This window comes from Gadus macrocephalus, chromosome 8, assembly GCF_031168955.1.
Source record: "Gadus macrocephalus chromosome 8, ASM3116895v1".
In the NCBI taxonomy this organism is placed as follows: Eukaryota; Metazoa; Chordata; class Actinopteri; order Gadiformes; family Gadidae; genus Gadus; species Gadus macrocephalus.
Window position 1 is genome coordinate 6,313,706 of NC_082389.1, and position 23,173 is coordinate 6,336,878.

At 48.5% G+C, this 23,173-nt stretch overlaps 1 protein-coding gene across 2 annotated transcripts in view; it reads left to right on the plus strand.

Annotated features, from left to right (window-relative positions):
* The window catches only part of LOC132462698 (cadherin-2-like), a 63,851-nt gene that overhangs the window by 32,035 nt on the left and 8,643 nt on the right, over positions 1–23,173 (plus strand). Inside the window, exons 3-18 of one of the 2 annotated variants that reach the window (XM_060058391.1) lie at positions 3,547–3,758; positions 7,046–7,213; positions 8,078–8,233; positions 8,698–8,842; positions 9,147–9,313; positions 10,387–10,503; positions 11,017–11,175; positions 11,448–11,603; positions 13,827–13,971; positions 14,240–14,412; positions 15,633–15,770; positions 18,082–18,267; positions 18,633–18,886; positions 19,184–19,326; positions 20,656–20,889; positions 22,526–22,759. In XM_060058391.1, coding sequence (XP_059914374.1) covers positions 3,547–3,758; positions 7,046–7,213; positions 8,078–8,233; positions 8,698–8,842; positions 9,147–9,313; positions 10,387–10,503; positions 11,017–11,175; positions 11,448–11,603; positions 13,827–13,971; positions 14,240–14,412; positions 15,633–15,770; positions 18,082–18,267; positions 18,633–18,886; positions 19,184–19,326; positions 20,656–20,889; positions 22,526–22,759 — 2,787 coding nt within the window. Of the gene's footprint in view, positions 1–3,546; positions 3,759–7,045; positions 7,214–8,077; positions 8,234–8,697; positions 8,843–9,146; positions 9,318–10,386; positions 10,504–11,016; positions 11,176–11,447; positions 11,604–13,826; positions 13,972–14,239; positions 14,413–15,632; positions 15,771–18,081; positions 18,268–18,632; positions 18,887–19,183; positions 19,327–20,655; positions 20,890–22,525; positions 22,760–23,173 lie in introns of both variants that reach the window. The other variant, XM_060058392.1, reaches the window with a different exon arrangement.

A 23,173-nucleotide genomic window follows, 5' to 3' on the forward strand; every position in this document is an offset into this window, starting at 1 on the left:
TTATCATTGAAAACGTCGCTTCCTGCCGGGAGTTGGTGCAACAATTACCACGGCGGCTGACGGTCGCGGAGCCTCCCAGAGGTGTCGAGGCGCTGGCCCAATCTCAGGGATTGCTAAAGAGCCGGAGCTGGGCTCCAGCCTCCGAGAGGGCTTTGGCCCACATAGGCTCCCAAGGCAAATGCTGCAAACCGCCATAGCACGTTTGCTGTGGCAAACGCACATTTGGCGATGAAGCAAGGCCAAATATACCAGCAGCATGGATCATAGAAATGCCAGGCCTATTTGTCAGGGACTTTGGAAGGGGCATTTTGGTGGAATGATGTTGTGGAATCGTCAGAGTTCAGCGATGAAGCCCATGTCAAATTAAACTGGAATGACAACAATCTCATGGTTTTATTTTATGTTTGGGCAATGGCCTTATTTGGTTTGTGTGTTTGGCTGACGGTTTTCAATAAAGCAGGGTTGAAATTTAATTTAGATGAGATTTAATTTGAGCTCTCAATTGTCCTTCCATCTTGGACCAGCCAATTTTAACAAATATTGACTTATGTAATTATTCTAATGGATGGAGATACCTTTATTGACCCTTGGGACTATACCGGTTAAAATGGGAGGCAAAACAAATAAGGTGTCTTACTTTCATTTAATCATTTATTCATTATTTGCTCCACACTTCTAATGTCACATTAAATAATGACACGATTCGTTTTTGATGCAGGTGAATGGATGGGGTTGCTTTACCACCAACCAGGAGGTAGACTCATGTCATTCACAAAGCCAAAAGGTCCACAGCACAGGGTACTCATGTTTACACTGTAGCACACATGACTCAAACCATAATCCCCAACATCCTTGATGGAGCCGGTACGAATCCCTTCCTCACCTTGAACTTTGTGACGTGTTAAATCTATAGAGTGTTTGTGTGTGTGTGGTAGGTATTGAACAGTACTTGGTATTCCTCCCCTGATATGCTGACTTGGGGGTGGGGGTGCGGCTAAGGTGCTTGCCAGAATATTTCAAACTTACAGTTAGCCCTGCTTCAAGGCAACGTCTTCTGCCCGGGAGTGAAGGTCACCTGGATTCCCGAACAAGCCCCCCTCTCCACCAGGCAAGAAGCACAGCTCATTGATTTAAGGGTGCTCGTACAGGGATAGAAGAGGCAGGGGGTGGTCGACTCAAAGTGAAGTTCAGCAGCACTATTAGAGCAGTTTGTTTTGGGGGAACCTTTTTGCAGTTAAATGCTCAATTGCTGGCCGTTAGCCCTGCTGATGGGGAAGCATGAATCATGCCTCCCCTCGCTGGAGTCGTCCGCCGTGGAAATATCTTTTTGTAAATCAACCTAGTTTCTTCCGTTTTTTGATCTAAATGTTACTTTTAAAGCCTGTCAGAAATAAGACGGCAGCCTTGTCCATGTATACAGTGTTTTTTTGGTCCTTCTGCTGAGGCTGATAAATTAGGACAAGATAGTATTTTTATTCATTGTGATGAATATATTAGGATGTTTTTAGTGTTTTATTTTCCAATGCAGTGTCATCAAGCCTTCCTTGTCTCCCTCACCCCCCCCCGGCTCTCCATCTCTCGCTCCCTCTCTCTGCCTCTCTCTCCATTTCTCTGTACATTGAAAGGAAAGAAACATTTTCCTTATCTTTTTATCCTACCAATATTCATGGCTTTTATAACAGTCCCCTGTCAGGGGCGGAACCGACAGGGCCTTTCCTGCCATGTTGCCTAACACATTGTGTCTCATGATCCCCCCATGCACACAAAAGAATAAAAGACAAAAAAACAACCACAGGAAAAGTGCATTTCGTCGGCGTCACGCCCGTTCATAAACACGCCAGGCAAGGGCGCTGTCCGCGAGCACGGGTATTGGCAAGCCGCACACATGTTTATCCACCGTGTGGCTCTGCTGCGAGCACACACCTGTTTGTTTATTCCCTGCACGTGCACGGGGGGGTTTGAAGTTTTATCATTGTCTGCCCCCTTATCAGCATCCCCAAATAAATTGGCCCCGAGGTTAATCCTTTTAAGTTCCTCCCGGCTCTGGAAGGGGCAGGTAGAGGCCCCTGTACTGCCCCCCCCCATCCCCACCCCAAAGGAGGGGCCCGGTTGCCGGGGCGCTGCGAAACACGTCCCCCTGTCCCCATGGTAGCGGAACAAAGGAAGATTAGGTAGCCTCCTCCAAGGCTTTTATTAAGTAATTCCACGTCTGCTTCAATAATTCAATGCGGCACCCGCAGTTGTGGCGCCGGTGTGAAGCCCTGTGTCTCGGCGTTCACATCTTTCGTGGCTCGCAGGAAACTTTGCCGTGCAAGTGTGTGTGTCTTTGTGTGTGTGTGTGTGTGTGTGTGTGTGTGTGTGTGTTCGCTTTGAACAGCGAGGCAAGGTTGGAAATCTGTGTGTCTTCGAGCGAAAGCTGGAGATGGTGTGGGCGGGGGAGTTGAGGGGGGGGGGGGGGGGGGGGAAGAGAGAAGGGTGGCGGTCAGGGAAATGTATTCGGGTAAAGGTACGAGATGAGGATGCTCTAAGGTATAGTCTGTTTGTGTTCTGTCCTTTCGGTGTGTGTGTGTGTGTGTTGTGCGACATGAGCTGTCAGTGCTGTACTGTCACTCTCCTGTAACACAAACCTGTGAGGACTCGTGCCACTGTGGCGCTCGGGGACTGCTTGAACTCCCCCACCGTGTGTGTGTGTGTGTGTGTGTGTGTGTGTGTGTGTGTGTGTGTGTGTGTGTGTGTGTGTGTGTGTGTGTGTGTGTGTGTGTGTGTGTGTGTGTGTGTGTGTGTGTGTGTGTGTGTGTGTGCATGCTGCTACAACAAACATCAAGTACCGAGCCTCCCGTGGATGGGACGATTGGTTGCCCTCTGCGGAGAAAATCTCGGGGTACGTCACCGGGGAAGGGATCTTGTAATACACACCCGGCCCAGTGTGGCACAGGGGATCCCTCTCGCCGTGTCTTTGAGGTTGGCTTCCAGCAAAGGGCTTCAACCGGTGATTTCTCTTCACCCCGGAAAGCAACATTTGGCCTCGTCAGGGTTTTAAATGGAATGTTTTGGGATTTAATGGGCTTCTAAAACCGCCCCCGAGAGACCCATTTTTCTCATCGTTGTTATCGCTCCTTCTCTCTTCATCCTTTTTCCTTGTTTCTTTTTTTTGTGTTCCTGTCTTCCTCTCCCTCTCCATCTCACCCCCCCCCCCCCCCCCCCCCCCCCCCCTGTTTTGGGACATACCTCTGAGGCTCAGCCTGAAGTGAATAATGTATGAGTGAGAAGATGCGTGGTGGACTGTTTAAAGAGGCACCGTGGAGTGGACTGTAGTTCAGACCAGGAGGTCTGTCCGAATGACGGTCCGACTGTCTGTCCGTCTCTGTTTCCATTGTTTTGGTCCGTTTCAAAAACATAATAATCAGTCACTCTCGCTTTCTATTACAAACCTTCTTGATCTCTCTCTTAAGCTGTCAGGTTTTCTTAAATGTTCTTTGACTTCCCCCAGACGTCTTTTCTGTTTCATCCTCCTCAATCCCCTCTCTCTCTCCGGTGTCTCCGCAGTGATTTTCGAGGATTGCGGCGGTGACGATGCAGCTACCTTGGAGAGCAGCCGGCCGAACGACTTCCGGATAGAGGCGGACGGCGTGATCTACGCCGCCAGACGCCTCCGGATCGCCGAGCATCGCCCGGCGCCGCTCGTGATCACGGCCAGCAGCGCCGCCAACGACCAGCGCTGGGAGACCAAGATCCAGCTGACGCCTCGCACGCATCAGGTGTGTGGGCACGCCTTTCCTCTATACCTTCCAAACGTCCCCCCCGCCCCCCCCTGGCGACAGAACCACCACAACAATCAAATCTTCCTTGTTGATTGTCTCGACTTGTTTTCCTGGCGTAGGAGCGTGGCGTAATCAATTCTGCCCCGCGTGTCAAATAACTTTCGCTTATTAGCCGCACAGCACATTCGCACATGACTCGCTCTCTAAATTGTAGCAGGTGTTCCGGGAGACTGGATGGATGCTCGCTAATTAAAACTTAATGTGTCGTTTTACTAGGGGCACAAACATATACTCATCACGGTCAGTGGTTAGCAAAGCGCAGATGCAAAACAAGCCCGCCCATAAAGTTGATTTTGCCAAGCCTGACTGGTGCTCACACGGTTATTGCCTTCTCACCTAAAAACAAACCCCAAACAAGGCGACCAGAAGGGCCCCCCCAGCCCGCTGCCGCTGACCCCGGCCCCACGCAGAGCATCTGACTTTGGGTTAGGCCGCCGCCTCCCAAACCTGTTTCCACTGGAGGCGTTTGTTTAGTCATCTGGTGTTTAGGCATTAGCCTGTCCTCAATGCTTTATTTTTTTAGCCATGCCCTATAAGCAAATCTTTGTGAGCATGGGATAGCAATCATGGCTGTGGGATCCCAGATTAGGGTCTCTCTCATGTCTTAATGAACATCCCCTTAATACAATAACATTGCTTGTTTTACGAAGAACTCGTGCCGTGCCTATCATCTCCAGCCAAACTGTTCTGAAATGAACGGCACCGCGGGCTACTTCAATATTTGCTACATGCTGGGCAATCTCATTAAAGGTGTTTTTTCCCCCCGTTTTATCCCGTTCCAAGCGACGCGTCCATGCCGACGGTTATGCCTGTTTACGTCGTGCACAGACTGTGCGATAATCGTCCGGGTTTAAGTGAATCTGGTAGCAGGGAGTGATGAAAGGCCTTTTCTAAAATCAACCCTTTTTCTTCCTCCTGACATCTGTCCGAGCAGCTATGTGGTTTTAATGACACCATTAGTCACCGGTATCTTCTCAGTTAGGGAAACACACTGCGTCTTAAAAAAAAGATAAACATTGGCAGGCAATAGTTTCAGCCACACTTTAATCTGAACCTCACATAAATAATGTAGGATAACGGCAGCGCTGCACACGATAGTTTTTTTAAAAAAAGGATCAAATCGAATCTTGTACGTGTATCCGCGGACAACCGAGCGGCCGGCTGGCCCTGATTGGTTTGTAATGAAATCATGATTTGACTCTCCCTCTCTATCTGGCAAAGTTGACGAGGTCATAGGCAGTTATCTTTCTCCCAGCACAATTATTGTCATGAATCATCACGCATCTCCTAATCACATCAGTGATTAGAATGTTATTTTTTTTTTCGTTCCTTTATTAGTGCTGCAAACTCGTCAACCCTGGGGAAACATTTTAATCAATGGCAAGCAAACAAGGCCCTCATTAAACATGAGTGTGACACCGTCTACCATCGCACACCCTAACGCGGCTTCAACGTCAGCAACATTCCTCCTGGAGTCCGTCTCTCCACATCTGAGGAAGGGCTATTCCATATGATGGGGCTGCACACCCAAAAGGAGCTCACAGTAGGCCTGTTTGGGGGTAATCACTCTGAACCCGAGGAAAAGGGAACCCCAGATGTCCTCAATCTCGCCAACGCAGAATCACACCGCTCATCACGGAGGCATTAGCACTTCGGCGGCGATCGCGGCGATGTAACCGGATGGCGTTTGATGGAGGTCGTGGCGGGCTATCGAACTTTTGAGGGACGGCCTCCGACAGACTTCCAAGTCGCAGCGCCGGGGCGGAAACGAGATTCATCATTCCACACGCGGGGTCGCGAATAATTACTGCTCTCGCACACGCGCCTCGTTTTAATGGCGTAATAGATATTTCTGAAACGTGCCCCGGCCCCTATCTATCGCGCCGCCCGCCTCTCTGCATTTCAAATGCGCGAACGCGGTGTAATCGGATTGCAAACATGATTAGTGAAGAGCCCTCCCGACGGCTCCCCCGATCTCTGTGGCGGCGGCTGGGGTGTGTGTGTGTGTGTGTGTGTGTGTGTGTGTGTGTGTGTGTGTGTGTGTGGGGGGGGGGGGGGGGGGCTTGGTGGCCCGGCATATGGGTAGCATCGTAAGGTGGATAAGCAGTAATTAATTTCTGTGTTTGCACTGCAAAGATTTCCGCGACTTTGTAACCAATCAAAAGATTTAGCCTAATGGTTAAAACTGAAGGAACAGAAGGATGTGTTGGGGGGCTTGCAGTGTGGGGGGGGGGGGGGGGGGGGGACCCAGAATTGCTCAGCCGCCCGGTGTGGAATTACAGCTGTCATTTATTGACTTTGACAAGTGTCTGCGTATTGTTTCCTCGCTGTTTAGCCGTCCCTCCCCGCCTTGTCTCGTTCAAGGTTATTTTAACTTTTACTGGCATTACTTCAGTCTTTCCCCGCTTGTGGAACGGCGGCATAGGCAATTTGAGCCATCTGGGCGCTTTTCTGTCTGGCTCGCACTAGGTAGCATCCTCTTTTGTTTCAAATCTCATTCATTACAGCCGAGGGAGAGCCTGTACGCTCCGTTATGGCCGCCGCCAGTGTGCCGGCGTGGGCGTGCTCTATTAGGAGATGTGAGGAGGGCTGCTTTTTTAAAAATAAATAAAAAATTAGAGATTAATGCCGCTCACGGTCGAGGTCACCGCGACGCTCGAACCATTTCGAAGCGAAAAACGAAAAACATAAACATCAAACAGCCATGGCTTGAAATATCCTGGGCTGCGAGGGACAAAGAGAGATTTAAAGTGCAGGAAGAGGATCGCAAGGCTTCCAAACTTTGGTAAAAAAATATATAGGTTTTCCGGATAACCATTATGGAGTCTAACGTATTACAGAGTTGACGTCCTCCGAATGGAGGCAAAGGTACACAACAGAAAGCTTCAAGGGAAGCATTACGAAGATGGCCCTGGTGCTTTTGATGTTTAAAAGTCTCATAAAACCAGGAAGGGCTGCCACATCATGGCCAGTTTGGACACACAATATGCTATCAACGTTGTGCGGCTCTGTCACATGACCAGCATTTCAATGTAGGTGAACGGCTTCAATGGCATTGCTGGAAGTCACTCGTGTGTTTCGTAAAAAACCCGGCTCACTATCCCTGCTTTCATTTTCCTGTTCTATCGAATCCACACACCATTTTATTTTGAGGTGTTCCCCTGCCAGACCACACGTCCTGGCTGTGTTTTCCCCATTTATTTACATGTCATCCCCTCCACCAGGTCCAGAAAGCGGATGACCCTCAAGACGTGTCGCAGGGCTTGGAGGAAGCGGTGCTCCCCTCGCAGAATGCTGACACCCCATACAAACGCACAAAGAGAAGCTGGGTCTTGCCACCAATCCGCATCCTGGAGAACATGCGAGGGCCGTTCCCCAAGGCGATTGGCACGGTGAGACCACCACATACACACGCCACACTCGCAAACGTACGCACGTGCGCATGCAGGTGTGTACGACGCCCACACAAACACCCAGAGAAGATAAATATAAATAAATATAGATAAATATAGATAAATATCGTGCTGTAGTATGACCGCACGAGTATGACCGCGCACACACACACACACACACACACACACACACACACACACACACACACACACACACACACACACACACACACACACACACACACACACACACACACACACACACACACACACACACACACACTATCTCACTTAGTTCGCTCAGTCCTCCCCACTTCATAGGCCATAGTGTTTCGTTAGATCTGACAACCTTGTAGCGCTCATCGGTCCAAGCCTCCACCCGATCAACCAGGCCCATACTTTTGTCTTGCTTTTGTCCAACAAAACGCCTCCCATTTATAGCACTTCACCAAAGGTCTGGAATCGGGAGGTAGAGTTCTTCTCTCCCCCCCCGCCCCTATCCATCCCCCAACACACCCCACCTGGTCATAGCACAGTCTGCACGAGCAAGCCCTCTTGAGTCAGTATAGGAAGTCAGTGGTTTGTGTGTGTGTGTGTGTGTGTGTGTGTGTGTGTGTGTTCGCGCAACGGCAATGTGTTCTCCCTGTAAACATCGGGGGTGTAGATCCACAAAGGGCCGACATGTTGAACTACATTGGAAAAATACTGAGGCTTCCTGCACTCCCATCTATTCACACCGGAATCCTCTCATCAAATATATCTCGCTACAGTTCAGTTTCGTTCACTCCAAACTGCGATCGCTTTCAGATAGCCTGCTGTGAATTTATCCGTTGCCCAACACTGAAGATGTGCTCGCCCCCACAGATCCGATCAGACGGCCATAGCCAGAGCTCCCTGAAGTACAGCGTGACGGGTCCCGGCGCCGACCAGGCGCCCGTCGGTGCCTTCATCGTCGACTCCATCTCCGGCAGGCTATTTGTCGCCCGGCCCCTGGACAGAGAGCAAACCGCAGCCTACCACGTAAGTGTGAAAGGAAACACAGAATAGAAAGTGTGTTTTATCTAATTTTTTTATTTTCTTTGTGTCAAGGGGAATGCTCCTTCTCTTTTGCCGCTGCTTTTCCCATTCCCTGGCCATTGACATGCACCGAGGGCGGGCCCGCAGGCCCACTCGTCCCCTGAGCCCTGAAGTGATAGGGTGGAGGCGTGGGTGGGTGGGTGGGTGGATGGGTGAACGGAGGTGGAAGTCTGACAGCTCTGACTTACCGGTCTGAGTATTGAAGGGATCCGATATGAGACCTTTTGAGGAGCGCTGTTGATTTTGTGAGAGAGGCGTCTGGAAATGAACTGAAATGTGTTTTTCTTGTCATTTTGTCAAGGTTTAAGTCTAAAGATCAGGCCACTCGTGAGCCTTTTTCCGAGAGATGTACCAACACACGGGGATCCATTTCGCCTGCCTTTCATTGGTTTATATTTTGGTTGTAGCTTAGGGCACACGTAGAGGACCTGAACGGACGCCCAACGGAGGACCCCATTGACATCTTCATCACCGTGTCGGACATGAACGACAACAAGCCACAATTCGAACATCAGATCTGGAACGGCACTGTCTCCAAGGCATCCAGGCCTGGTAAGTACACTAGAGACCCGTTTTAATTGGGTGGCCATTTTGTTTATTTGGCCTACTGTTATTTATCTAACTGATGCTATTGATAAACGGATGAGAAAGGGTATTGTTGTGTAAAGTAGTATAGGAGAACTCTTTAAATGTGGTCTTTACATGTGTACTTTACACTGCCAATGCAATTTGATTTATTTTTTTATTTTTTTACCAAGAACACAATGCAATGCAGTACCTAACTAGGAGAACACAAATGCAGCTGACTAAAAGACATGCGTCTATTGCCTTTTGCTTTTCTTTGATTACATCACAGGCACATTTGTTATGACCGTACTCGCGCACGACCGTGATGACCCAAAGACGGACAACGCACTGCTGCGTTACAGGATCCAGTCCCAGAGTCCCCCCAGTCCGTCAGACATGTTCACCATCCACACCCTGACGGGAAACATCACGCTCACCGGAGACGTTGGCCTAGAGGTAGGTTCATCCCTTACTTTTAAAGTCTTCACTTTCACTTTGTCTCTCCCTTCTGTTCCTGCCTCTTTTTTAAATTCAGCACATGCAGCCTGTCAAACTAATTAAATTCACATTAATGTCAGTCTTGTTAGATTGCATTGTCGATTAACACAAACCTCCCCCTGAACCGGAAAAAAATAAATCGTTGAAAGAACTTGCATGCATTTACAAATATTGCGGCAGTTGGTGCGGTCGTGATGAAATCAAAGGGCTTCTCTGTGCCCTGTGGGGCCTCCACTTTAGTCTCTCTATTTGCCAATGACTCACCTGTTTCCTGTTAACCTAGCATCTGCTCTGTCACCTTTTCAACATGAAAATACCTTACCTTTACCTCCAGCTCTGAGGTGTGGGATTCAAATGATGTTTTCCCCCCCTTCCTCTCTCCTCCACACTTAGACATGCAAACACACACTCTCACTCACTTGCATTGTAGAATACCGAAGGAAGGCATCATGAATGTAATTTTCTGTTACTTGGAAGATACTAGATGGATTATCATAGTGCTAAATCTGCTCATGTGGAGAGTGCAACGTAGAGGTGATGTGAGGGGTAGTATAGGTTAGTAGCATAGGGCAGGTTGTTCAACCAGTGGTACGCGTACCACCCTTGGTAGTGGAGGGTACTGCAGGCGGTAACTGGGATTATATTCTTTAAATAGACTATTTAAAATAGAAAAAATAATGTAGATAATTAAAATAAATATATTTAAGATACTTTTCAGTATATATAGTATTCTTGCTTGCTATTATTTCGATAACGCTGTTATTTTGGTTGTAGTCCGTCATATGATCGCCATAGATTTTCTTTTTGTAGATGCAGCGTTGCTGACTTTCAGCTTTCAGCTGTTTTCAACTTTCCTAGTGTTTTGTGTTTAAAGGGGGCGTTGCAACTCTTTGTTCAGCCAGTTCATATGCATTTTTCTACTTTTCACCGTTTGCATATGAAGAGGTCCGAAATCACTGGCATGAGTCATACTTAAAAAACATTTGTTTTTGGTTGTAGTCATATGATCTCTTCCTTCCAACTCCTTCCAGAAAGTGCTGCAGTACACGCTGATCATCGAGGTTGCGGACATGAGGGGCGACGGCCTCGCCAACACGGCCACCGCCATCATCCGGGTCGTTGGGGACACCGGGAAGCCAGCAAACATGGTAGGGACTCTTACTCCTTGGCCAGGGAGAGCTGTCCTCTAAAGAGCCCAAGCTCTGCATCCGATCCCACCGTGTCAATATGTATTCAGAGCCCACTCTCGCTTGCTCGCACTCTTGTGCCCCCACCCCCCCCAAACACTCAAATAAAACAGAAGGCCGGATATGTCTGGATGTGTGTATAACACGCAGTAACCCCCCTTTAACTACATGATGTTGTTACACAAGCAGAGAAGCAGCGGAGCGTAGCTAACCACGTTTAGGGATATGCTGGGTGGAGTTCAGTCCCGAGCGCTGCAATAACGCAGTCGCTCATGCGAGGTGGAAGAGGGTCGGCTCGTTGCCTTTCAGAACTATGCTGACCTCATCACCGCTCGCATTTCCCCGTTTTTTAAATCCACACCCCTTTTTTTTGTTTTTGAAGCCCACCACTCCCAGGCTACTCCCACATTGGGGTTTTTTAAGACACTTTTTAGAGGTTATTCACGGCATGTCCTCTCCTCTCTCTCTCTCCAGGCCGCTGACCCTCCAGGCGAGTCCCGGGGCCTGAAGGAAATCGTGTTCCCCCGGCGGAACGCAGACAGCCCGCTCAAACGCATGAAGAGAGACTGGGTCATCCCCCCAATCAACGTGGCAGAGAACTCGCGCGGTCCATTCCCGCAGGAGCTTGTCCGGGTAAGAACACCGCCGCGTGTGTGTTCTCCCTGGAAACAGGAGGGCCCCGCATCACAAAGCGCTTTTGATCTCACACGATTAACCGGATCGACGTCTTAGGCCGGGCAACGCGCGGTTAGATAATACACAGTGTGCTCACTCCTCCTCATCCAATGATCCTCGTTACCATCTAGTTTGCTGCGTTCGATACAGCGATCAGTTTAAAGTTTGACCTCGGCAGATTTCCCTGTTGACCGGCACTGACAATGTGCTCGCCCCCCCCTCCCCCACAGATCCGATCGGACAACGACAAGAGCCGCTCCCTGAGGTACAGTGTGACGGGCCCTGGCGCCGACCAGCCCCCGACCAGTATCTTCATCATCAACCCCATCTCTGGAGAGCTGTCGGTCACCAAGCCGCTGGACAGAGAGCACATCCACAACTTCCACGTGAGTCTGAAACGATGGCCTGGAGGGAATTGTCGAGAGTTGGATCAATCCTCTTTTATCCCGCTTCTTTAAGGGGAAGGCTTTTCTCTTTGGTCTCGCTTTTTTACATTCCTGCCCATTGGCATGTGCTCAAGGCTGCCTCGTGGCCCAGAGACCCTAGCTGTGTTCGAAATAGTTCCCTATCACGGATATAGTGCACTATATAGGGTGCTCGCCATTTTGTAGTGGTATTAGAATTCTCAGTGGTTAGCTTCATGCACTATATCATGCACCCAAAATGTGTGTGTACATACGATGTTCCCTACATGTTACTCCCGTATACCACAATGCAATGCGGTCGTGTTTTTCAGGAGGAGAAGAATAAGCTGAATAACCGCGAAAAACTAATACATTTAATGATAGTCTCCGGCTTTCGTTTAGAAATGTCAACAAATTATTTGGAATTTAACATAGAAAATGTAACATTCAAAATTAATTAAAAAAAACCTTTATCAAGGAAATGTAACATTCAACACCAATACAACCTCCAGCTTTCCTCGTGAGTGCCCGGTTTGTTTAGACGATGTGGGCGCATCTATAAATGCGTTTGTTCGTTCCCTATATAGTGCACTATATCATGAACACTATATAGGGAACAGTGTGGGTAATAACGCCATTTAACAGAAAGACGTTGGGTAACGCCGTTATTTTTTCAGTAACGGGGTAATCTAACTAATTACTATGTCCGTCGTTACAACGCCGTTACCGTTACTGTACGATAAATGCATTGCGTTAATATGAATTGATTGAATAAACTGCGTGATCCGAACGCACCCCACAAGCCGCCACACACACGCAAATGCACACACCAAACAGATTAGATGAAGCAGCAGAAATGGTGAGTCCGGAGCAATCCGATGAAAAGTTGGCATTTTCTACAGTATTCGGCAGATGGTCCACAGCCTTTGCAACCAAGCAAATTGAAATTCAGGCCCCATCCACACTAACCCGGGTAAATGTAAAAACGCACATCAGCAATGAAAATGATCTCCGTCCAAACTATTGTCGTCTTCGGAATGTTTTGCATCCGCGTTCCACACTGAAATTATTTTGATAAACAGTTGTCATGGTTACTTAACCCCGCCACGCCTCTCTGTTTAGAATACAGGCGCGCGATCAGCTGATATTAACAGTTGATCAGCTGGTTAATCATTTTCGACCCGGTCTTGTCCAGAAACGCCGCTCCAAGTACGGTTTGAACTGTTGTCTTTCGGGTTTTTCACCATCACTGAAGAACATCAAGTACAGCGCTCACCTCCGGCGTTGGAGCAACGAATTTGTTTGAGCCAATATGTCGAGTTGTTTCTGGAGTTAAATTAGTACATTGTACAGAGAGATCATCATTTGCATTTCACCTGCCATTTTTTTGATGAGCGTCTCGGTCTCGAGCGCAAGCTTGCGGTAGTGGAATGGCAGTGCCATGGCAACCGAACATCATCGTTTCTGAAAGCCTCCGTTTACCCTGTACACACTACAACGCAAACCCAGCGTTTTCACATTTATCCACCTCAGCGATCGTTTTCGAAAAGCATCGTTTTCAGTGTCGGAATTCTCTGTTTTAGTGTGGACGGAAGGGCTAAACAGATTAATATTTATGTGTTTGTAGATTTACCCGGGGTAGTGTGGACGGGCCTCAGTTGGAAGCATATCAGGACCTTGAATGGGCAGTTCAACCATTTAACCATTAACCATTTCTTATTTTTACAGTAACGCAATTAGTTACTCTCCGTGGTAACTAGTTGCTTTTATTATAGAGTAATTCAGTCACTAACTCAGTTACTTTTTGGAACAAGTAGTGAGTAACTATAACTAATTACTTTTTTAAAGTAACGTTCTCAACACTGATAGGGAATAGCGAGTGAGTGATAGGGCAACGACTTCGAACACAGCTCCTGAGTGCTGGAGCTAATGGGTGGGTGGGTTCGCAGTCTGACAGCCCTAACCAAGATGTCTGAGTATTTAACGGGTTCATTACGAGACATTTTAGGAGTGATGTTTTCTCGTTCTTGTTTCTTCCCCCATGCTTCGTTTTGGAGCTTAATGTTAGAGAAATGAGCAGGAACATGTCACGGTCCCAGTTCCTCTGCCTTTTATTTGTTTCTATATATATATGTAAATAGGATATATGTAAATACCCCGTTCCTCATTGATGTGTTGGGACTATGTGCGTTTTGATGTGTTCAGCTGAGGGCCCATGCGGTGGACCTGAACGGGAACCAGGTGGAGAACCCCATCGACATCATCATCAACGTCATCGACATGAACGACAACCGGCCCGAGTTTGAGCACCAGCTGTGGAACGGCTCCGTATCCGAGGGGTCCAAGCCCGGTAAGATCCCAGACGAGACCAGACACCAGACCTGCACCCAGAAGCAACCGATAGCGCTCTATGCACCACTGGGCTATGTCGCACAGATCCGAAGGCACTCTTATTGCACTCTTTGTCTACCTGACCCGTCTGTCAAGAAATTGTTTCCCACGAGAAAGGGATGTGAAGGATTGTGCACATTTTGTGTTTACATTGCTTGGCTCAACAATGAACGTCTTCATGTGACAATGTGTTGTGTGCACAACTAACCCATCGTCTGAACACACAGGCACGTTTGTCATGACCGTCACCTCGGTGGACAAGGACGACAACAAGACGGCCAACGGAATGCTGCGCTACAAGATCCTCTCCCAGAATCCTGAGAGCCCGTCCTCCAACATGTTCACCATCAACAACAAGACGGGGGGCATCATCACAGTGGCAGCCGGTCTTGACCGAGAGGTAGGCTTCATTTTTCTCATCGATGTCCGTCAATCGATCATCTCATGTCTGCCATTCCTCCTCCCTTGTTTCATATGTTTCATCTTTTTAAAACGTTAATAAAAACAGTCTGTCTGACATTTTGAGCTCACATTAATATCAGTTGTGTCAGCACGGCTGCTATGTTCGATTACATAACAGCCGTTTACCAGACCTCGAGTGAACACGGCCAAGTCTTAAGCAATCGATTTGAGTTTGTTGAACATATTTGGCTGAAGGCTGTAAGGGAGAGTCAGTATGATAGTCGTTTGTTACTGAAGATTATCCCCAACTGCCCGCTCCCCTTGCACTGGTCAGAGTTAAAGCCGTTCTGACACCAGACGAGCCACGGAGCCAAAGAGCACCACACAAGGTTCGACTCTAGGTCTCTTGCTGCGCAGAGGTTTTTAACCAAGCTGCAATTCATATCGCAGTGTGGTTTCTCACCACAGGGTTGACTTCTCCCATTCAAAAGAACGTTTTCTTAATTCCTAGCAGTCCACACGTTGCACCGCGTCTTGTGTCCGACCGCCTCCGCGTGTTGGACGTATTCCCACTAGCATTAGTAATGTACTTCGGGAACGGTTGCCGATTTATCCATGAAATATTTTGACATCCCATTTGTCCGCGCTGAGTCTGCACGACTTCTGAACAACCGCTCGCCCTCTCTCCGCTCGCCGTACTCTACCTTCTACGTTCTCCTGTGACCAGCGATCACTCACACCATAACCCACGTTATCGATGGTATTCATCGTGAACGGCTGTGTTTTAAAGTCGAGTATAGCAAAGCACCGCTAAGTATCACTGTTTAGAGTAATTGCATGGCTGTGACTTTGGAATTAGGAAAAAAAATGAGGCGCCTTTTATTTCTGTGTGGTAACTTATCTTTTGACGGGAAAGCCAACACCCCCTATTACCTAGTCCCTGATTTATCACCCGAGTAGCTTTTAACAACATCTGTCCAGATCCGAGCTGTGAGATACAAATGATAATGCACTTAGTAACACGCACACTCCCTCGTATCGTGGCATAGATGGGAATGTATTGTGAATGTGATTTCCTGTGGCTTCAATCGAATCAGCACGATGACTCACTATTATGTTATTATTGCAACACAGTTTTACCGGTCATATTTCTACACTACGGGGGAAAGTTGTGTTTCCCCACTCCCTGATGTCCGTTTTCCATTGAACCCTTTCCAGAAAGTGCCGCAGTACACGCTGATCATCCAAGCCACAGACATGGAGGGCAATCCCATGTACGGCCTCTCCAACACGGCCACCGCCCTCATCAGGGTCACGGACATCAACGACAACCCTCCGGAGTTCACCGCCGAGACGGTAGGGACGGACCTCCTCGTCCGGGGAGCGCTCCCCTCCGAAGCTCCGCCCCCGCACTCCTAATGAGTCAATATGTGCTGAGCGCCGCCCACTCACTCCCTCGCTCTCTTCTGCTTGCCCTGCATTTCCCAAAGACTTGTACACGCATAGCAGGAACGGGCCACAGGCAAAGTGTTGCAACCCTGCTTAACTAGAACACACACACACACACGCACACAAACATCTACACCCCTAATGGTGACACATGCAAGTACTGGCAATGTGTTTCGGTTGCCGCTAGTTGCAAGGGAAAAGAGCAGAGGTTCTGCCTATAATTATCATGTCATTTTAAAACAGAAATGGAAAATTTACAAAGAATATTGTGATTCTGCATGTTGCAGCATGTTAATACAACCCCATCTTATTAATTCAACCCCTGAATTGTGTTGAAATTAAGTTAAATAACCAAAAATAGACTAACGTGCAGTCTTCCATAACGCGTTCAGATAACCGCTTGCAGACCAAACTCTTAACCAAATTCGGTAAAAATGTGTCTACTATATTTATACATGACATGTTGCTTGCATTTCTGCTTATGCCTAAAACCAATTAAAGCTCGGGTAGGCAACTTTGGAGAAACCAGCCAGAGTAAGCTAGATTTTGAAGCATCCAACCGAAATAAATCCCACCCCTCCCTCCAGGCCTCCCCCCCCCCCCCCCACCCCCCACACACACACACACCCCACGCCACCCCCTAAAACACATGACGAGCGTGCTAGCTTTAGTAATAGCTCTGCTTAGCCTTGTGGAAGCCTCCGGTCATGCTCATAGAGTGCACAGGCATAGTGTGCGCAGGTAGGCTGTGAGGGAGGTAGACGGACAGGAAGGCCATCAAATCAATTCATTCAGGCTGAATGAAATGATTTGATATGCTCATAACATCTCTGTGACAGCCGCAGACACTGAATATATATTTTCTTGTGAGTATTTTATTTATTGATTAGTGTCAGGAGGTAAGGACATTTATGACAAAGAAAAAAAGAATTGCCTACCCTATGTTTTAACACAAAGTAATTACAGCAACATTTTAGTTAAATCCAAGTGATGATGGCTAATAACACTATGGCAATGGTTTGCATTTATTTGAAGCACGTATTCTTTTTCCCTCCATAGATGGGGGAAAGGTCCAGTGTGAATTCTTTGAGCGAAACTTCAGACCTACTTTCAACTCGCTGATGACAAGCCCAAGTCCAGAGTCCATTCTTTGATAACAAGTCGCAAAGGCTCCAAAATAGTTCAGCTTCAACCCCAAATGGCTATTTTTGCAATAGTATTGGGTTATGAACAAGGATATAAACGTAACTCTGGAGCATAATTCTCCATTTCAAAATGCAAGGGGGAAACCCAATGTTTTAAATCTAATGCTTAACCAATGACTATCACAGAATCACATCTTTCAGTTCTACTTCGAAATAATCAAGAGTTTAATATACATATTTTTTATCAGTAAAGCGAGCCTTCTGTAAAACTTTGTATAATTCTTTAATTTGCTTATTTTGTGTAGAACTGACAATACATTGACTTGAATAAAAGTGAAATAGCAGAACCAGAGATATGTAATGCTTTAATCCAATAGCACTACAGATAACCGGCAGGCCATCTTCTACTCTGAGATAAGTTTGAGTTTGTTTACATGGTGCAGTCGTTATACACAAACCCATGGTCCAACATTGGGCAATTCAGTTTTAATACTTGTTTCTAGGGATCATCCCTTGATCTCAGTAAAATAAAATTGCATACCATTAAGAATATCAACGCCCCCAATAGCTTTATACAGGCTATAATATATACCCATACATAGGGCGAGTTATATAACGATCAATATGCGCTCCAAAATGCTACAGTGCCCACGAACACTCAGGTATTCTTTAGTAAACTTTATATTTTCAGACGGCACTATCGAAATCCTATCGTTATTTTATTAGTACATTTTCGAATGCCAATATTTTAAAGACTCATGTTCTCAGTATTCAAAGACTCAAGTGCTTATGGCTTAGTCTGATTCTCTCTCTCTCTCTCTCTCTCTCTCTCTCTCTCTCTCTCTCTCTCTCTCTCTCTCTCTCTCTCTCTCTCTCTCTCTCTCTCTCTCTCTCTCTCTCTCTCTCTCTCTCTCTCTCTCTTCCCCCATCTCCCTCTAAGCCCTGTAAAATCCCGATGCTTGTGAATACAGACATGCATCCCTTTGTCCCCACGCTGTCCCTGCTGCAGTGCCTCCCTAACTGTGGCGCTCTCTCTCTCTTTCTCTCCCCCGTCTCATGGCTTATTCATGCAGTTCTTCGGCGAGGTGCCCGAGAACCGCGTGAACGTCATCGTGGCCAACCTGACGGTGACTGACAAGGACCAGCCCAACACGCCCGCCTGGAACGCCGTTTACAAAATCACCGGGGGCGACAGCACCGGCAGGTTCTCCGTGCCCACCGATCCCACCACTAACGAGGGCCTGGTTACCGTCGTCAAGGTAAGGGCCCCCCCCCCCCCCGACCTCTCCTCCTTTCCCGGGAAGCCCCCCGTGCGCCTCTCGTCTCGTTATCTCGGAGACGGTTCGGTGCAACCTGAGCATAAGACAATGCGTGCAAGGATAAACAGTCAAAGGCGTTGTCATGTGCCTGCTGTGCAGGGCTGAACAGCGTGCATCAGGCTCGCTGCCGTCGCTCGATAACCCTGGGTGTTATTTATTTTTTTTAATTTCTCCATCGCATTGATTGCCGCATTGTGAATATGATTACGATCTCTGCCCGGGATTGATTTACATGGTGACGCCGTTTATTTATCTCCCTCGCGTGTGTCTGTGTGTGTGTGTGTGTGTGTCTCTCTCGGCTGCAGCCCATCGACTATGAGACCAGCAGGACGTACGTGCTGACTGTGGTGGCCACCAACGAGATCGCGCTGGCCCGCGGCATCCACTCGCCACGCCAGTCCACCGCCACGGTGTCCATCCGGGTGACGGACGTCAACGAGAGCCCCTACTTCGAACCCAACCCCAAGGTGTACCGGGTGGAAGAGGGCCAGTCGCCCGAGACCCCGCTGACCACCTTCACGGCCATCGACCCCGACCGCTTCATGCAGCAGAGAATCAGGTACCCGCTGCAGCATATCAGGAGCCCCGGGGGGGATAAGGAGCACAGAGGGAAGTATTTTGTTTGTGCCGTGTTATCTGGGGAAAGCCGAGGAGGCAGAACAACAGAGCACCATCCTCAAAGGGAATTAAAAGAAGGAGCTCAAAGTTTTGTTATGTTGCGCTTTTCGTGCGCTCATTATAGAGAAAAATATTAATTGCAGATAATCCCTGACTGAAGATTAGGCTCCAAAGTCTATAATCGACTAGTAACAAGCATGAAAAAGCCACAATCACGAAAACCGTATCTCCCAATCAGGTACTCCAAACTCCATGACCCCGCCCACTGGCTCCGGATCGACACCAACACAGGCCGCATCACCACGATGGCAGTCCTGGACCGCGAGTCGTCCTTCGTGAAGAACAGCATGTACAACGCCACGTTCCTCGCCACCGACGACGGTACGGAAACAAGTTCTCGAGGCTTTTCTAGCCAGGTTTAAAAATAGCACTTGTTTTTTAGGTGCTAACACATACTTCCCTGTTCTGTATTTCATTGTTCCTATATCTTCGACCCATCAGTTTACCCTTTCAGAAAAAGTTTTAGTCAGTCGTAGAAGAAGTTTCCTCGGTAGAGCGGCGAAGGTCGCTCTCCCGCCCAGACACTTTCATTGATTGGGCGCGGCTGTTGTTGTCAGCGACGGCGGACGTGGTGTTATTTTCTGTGTGACCGGTGCAATAGGCAGGTGGCACGGAAGGCAGTGTTTCTTAAAAAATGCACTCGCCGCTCCAGCCTCGGCGCCGCCAGCCATGCCTGAAGGGCAGGCCCGTAGCAGGCACCCGGGATGTCTGGGGCGCGGGTACAACCGCTCAGCTGGAGGTTAATGCGCCGGCTATCCTCTGTACCGGCCCCCGCCGTGATGCTGACGCATTCCCCACCTCCACCTCCCCGCCCGCCTCTCTCAGGTCGGCAGCGTTTTAACCGCTGTTCAGGTTTACCCTGTTCTCCGGAGCAAAGCTCAGGCCAATAGGCTTAAAAACTCTCCCAATAAAGAGGTTTCTCTGCTTTAATGGCTCGGGATTAGACGACTACCTCCTTTGAACGTGGCCTGAATGGCTGAGAAAGGAGCAGGGGAAACGGAGCAGGCCGGGGTGGGGGCCCCCCCTGCTTTAGTGAACGCCGAGGAGACGGGCGCAGTGACTGTGGGCTCCGTGTGTCTCTCTGCTTTAGTATTCACGTCTCGTGTCCTTCGTCAGGAAGACGATACACACACACACACACACACACACACACACACACACACACACACACACACACACACACACACACACACACACACACACACACACACACACACACGCTTGCAGAGAGAAGAGAGCGTAGCCCCCCTCCCCTCCTTCCTTCATCCCCACTAGCTAAATGTTCTCATATCTGTCTCTTTCTGTTCCTCCCTCCTCCTTGTGAAGCTTGTTTCCCCCCCCTCCTCCCTCCCACGTCTTAGATCAGTATGCAGTTTGGAAGGGTCCACTCCCACAGGGTCGGCTGGCTGCCTAGAGTGACCTATTTTAGCATGCGAGCGATAGCGTAAAGTTTACGATGTAGCTTTACACAGAGTACCCGGTAATGGTTTGAGCTGCGGGGGGTGTGGGGGCGGTGTTGGGAGCACCAACAATGGAGTGGCATGAAATCCCTTCCTGAGGTGCTTTACAGCCATTGTAAAACGAAGACTACATGCTGATGTGTTCTCTGTGTGCGTCTCCCGCTGTCCTCCTCCCTCATCCCTGATCCAGGCTCGCCGCCAACCAGCGGCACGGGCACCCTCCAGATCTTCCTGCAGGACATCAACGACAACGCGCCGCGCGTGTTCCCCCAGGAGACGGAGGTGTGCGAGAAGCCGGAGCCCAACGCCCTCAACATCACGGCGCTGGACGGCGACCTGACCCCCAACGCGGGGCCGTTCGTCTTCGAGCTGGCCCACAGACCCTCCGACGTCCGGAGGAACTGGACCATCACCAGGATCAGCGGTACGCCCCCCCGGGACCCACGGCTTCGTTTAGAGTGGAACGCCTCGCTTAGCTTAGTTTAGCTTGGAGCGGTGCAACCATAGCCCTTAGCTTAGGTTAGAGTGATGCGCCCGGAATACCTAGATTAGCTGAGCCTAGCCTAGAGGGGTATGCCCAGATCCCTAAGCTTATCTTACTGTAGCTTGGAGTAGTACAACCACAACCCTTAGCTTAGGTTAGAGCGATACACCCAGAACTCCCTTGCTTAGCTTAGCTTAGTCTAGAGGGGTATGCCCTCATCCGTTAGCTTAGCTTAGCTTAGTTTTTAAACTAAACTAAACTAAACTAGGCTACGATTGCCTGTAAAAAAGGAGCGACACCAAACCCCCATTCGTTATAAAGGGAGAAAATGGCGTTTAATTTCACCGGTCGTGGTTTGCAGCAGAATATAGATCACAGATTTAGTGGGTGGGAGGCTCGTGTGCTGCATTTAGCCAAGGACGTCACCTTCATTAGCTGTCAAGCAGCGCCCGATGCAAATAGTGCATGCATTTTATGCTTCATTGGGTAGGGGCTTTTTGAGGACCGCAGAGTGTTCCTGTTCAGTGTCCTTACTGGACCTCTGTAGTGCCCCCGGGGGGCCCGTGGAGGAGTGGAAACCCCCCCCTGTGACGCGGTTAGAGTCCCTGTCGAGACCATTGACGTGTCACACTTAAAACACTATGGACCTTTTTTCTCCCCTGCTATGTAAATCACGGACAGTCAGCATGAAACATGGACCCAAAGCCGCTCTTTATCTAATTCCCAGAGGCACCAAACAGTGTACTGTTATTAACATCCACAAGGCAGACAGGTCAACAATTACATTTCCTCGATTTAACTCCTGGTCTTGATCCATCTTCTGGCGTGCAGGATGTTTGTGATGTGCACGAGTGGTACACTGTGCTGGGATCAAGCACAGCTACGAACCACGGCAAGCAAACACAAAGTGCTCCCTAAATTACCTCTCATATGTTGTAATTATTAGTGGTCCGCTAAAGCATAATAACAGATGTTGCCTCCGCCACACAGTCTTTCATTAATTATGCTAATTGGAACACATTCACATTGTAGCTCTTATTGTTATTTTTATCTTTACAGTGCGGAAGCCATTGAATTGGGCAATAAAAAAAAATCGGTTCTAAACACGTTAGGAGACATATGGATTATAACCACTAGGAATTTATACTAAGCGGCAATATCAAAACGTATTGAGTTGGTACGTAAGCCCCAAATCTAAATCCCTACCATATTTTTGGATTAGATAGGCTGACACAAATTCCAGGTAGGAATTCCTGCTGGTTTTTCTTTCCATGTGTGTAATAGGGTCATGATCACACTGTGTGAAAAACACAGTCTATGAAAATCCCCATGTGTTCAGTTTGTATTTAATCCCGCCTGTTCCGGATACAAAATAAAACACTGTTGCTTATCTACATATTGAACCGTGATGGGTCAACGCTGCTCGTGAATTCACAAATTGTTCGGATTCCAGTTTCTAAAGCTATCTTCTCAGCTTCCTTCAGTGGTCTTTCTCAAACCGGAGCTAATTCTGACGGAAACATTCAATAAACATGCATTTTTAAAACAACATGTCTCCCCCACTCCAACCAATCAGGCGACTACGCCCAGATGAGCCTGAAGATTGGCTTCCTGGAGCGCGGCATCTACGAGATCCCCATCATCGTCACAGACTCGGGCAACCTGCCCATGTCCAACACGTCCTACCTGCGGGTCAAGGTGTGCCAGTGTGACGTGACCGGGGCCTGCACTGACCACAAGCCCATCATCGGCGCCGGCATGGGCACCGGCGCCATCATCGCCATCCTCCTCTGCATCATCATCCTCCTCAGTGAGTGTCTCCGATATGCACACATAGGAAGCACACACACACGGGCCTCACACGCACACACAAACACCGCATTACAAACTCATTCAACTTAATACATACACGTACACCAAATGGATACACGCGTCACATCGCACATAATGCAAACTTGATACACACAGAAGGGACAAAGACATGCGCACATATGCGCGCCACATTACAATAACTATTGGACCCACTTCCCGGCGCCCAGTAAAGCAATATGGGAATTACAGAGCATCACTGAGCATCAACCCAGCTACGGCTAGATTACCAGCGGATTACCCGGACATATAGCCCCAATCTGGCCCACGGCCATGCTTGTAAAAACACTGGATTGGATTACGTTTGTGCGGGAATATTTAGGTTGTTTAGCCTTATGTGATGTGAGACTAATGG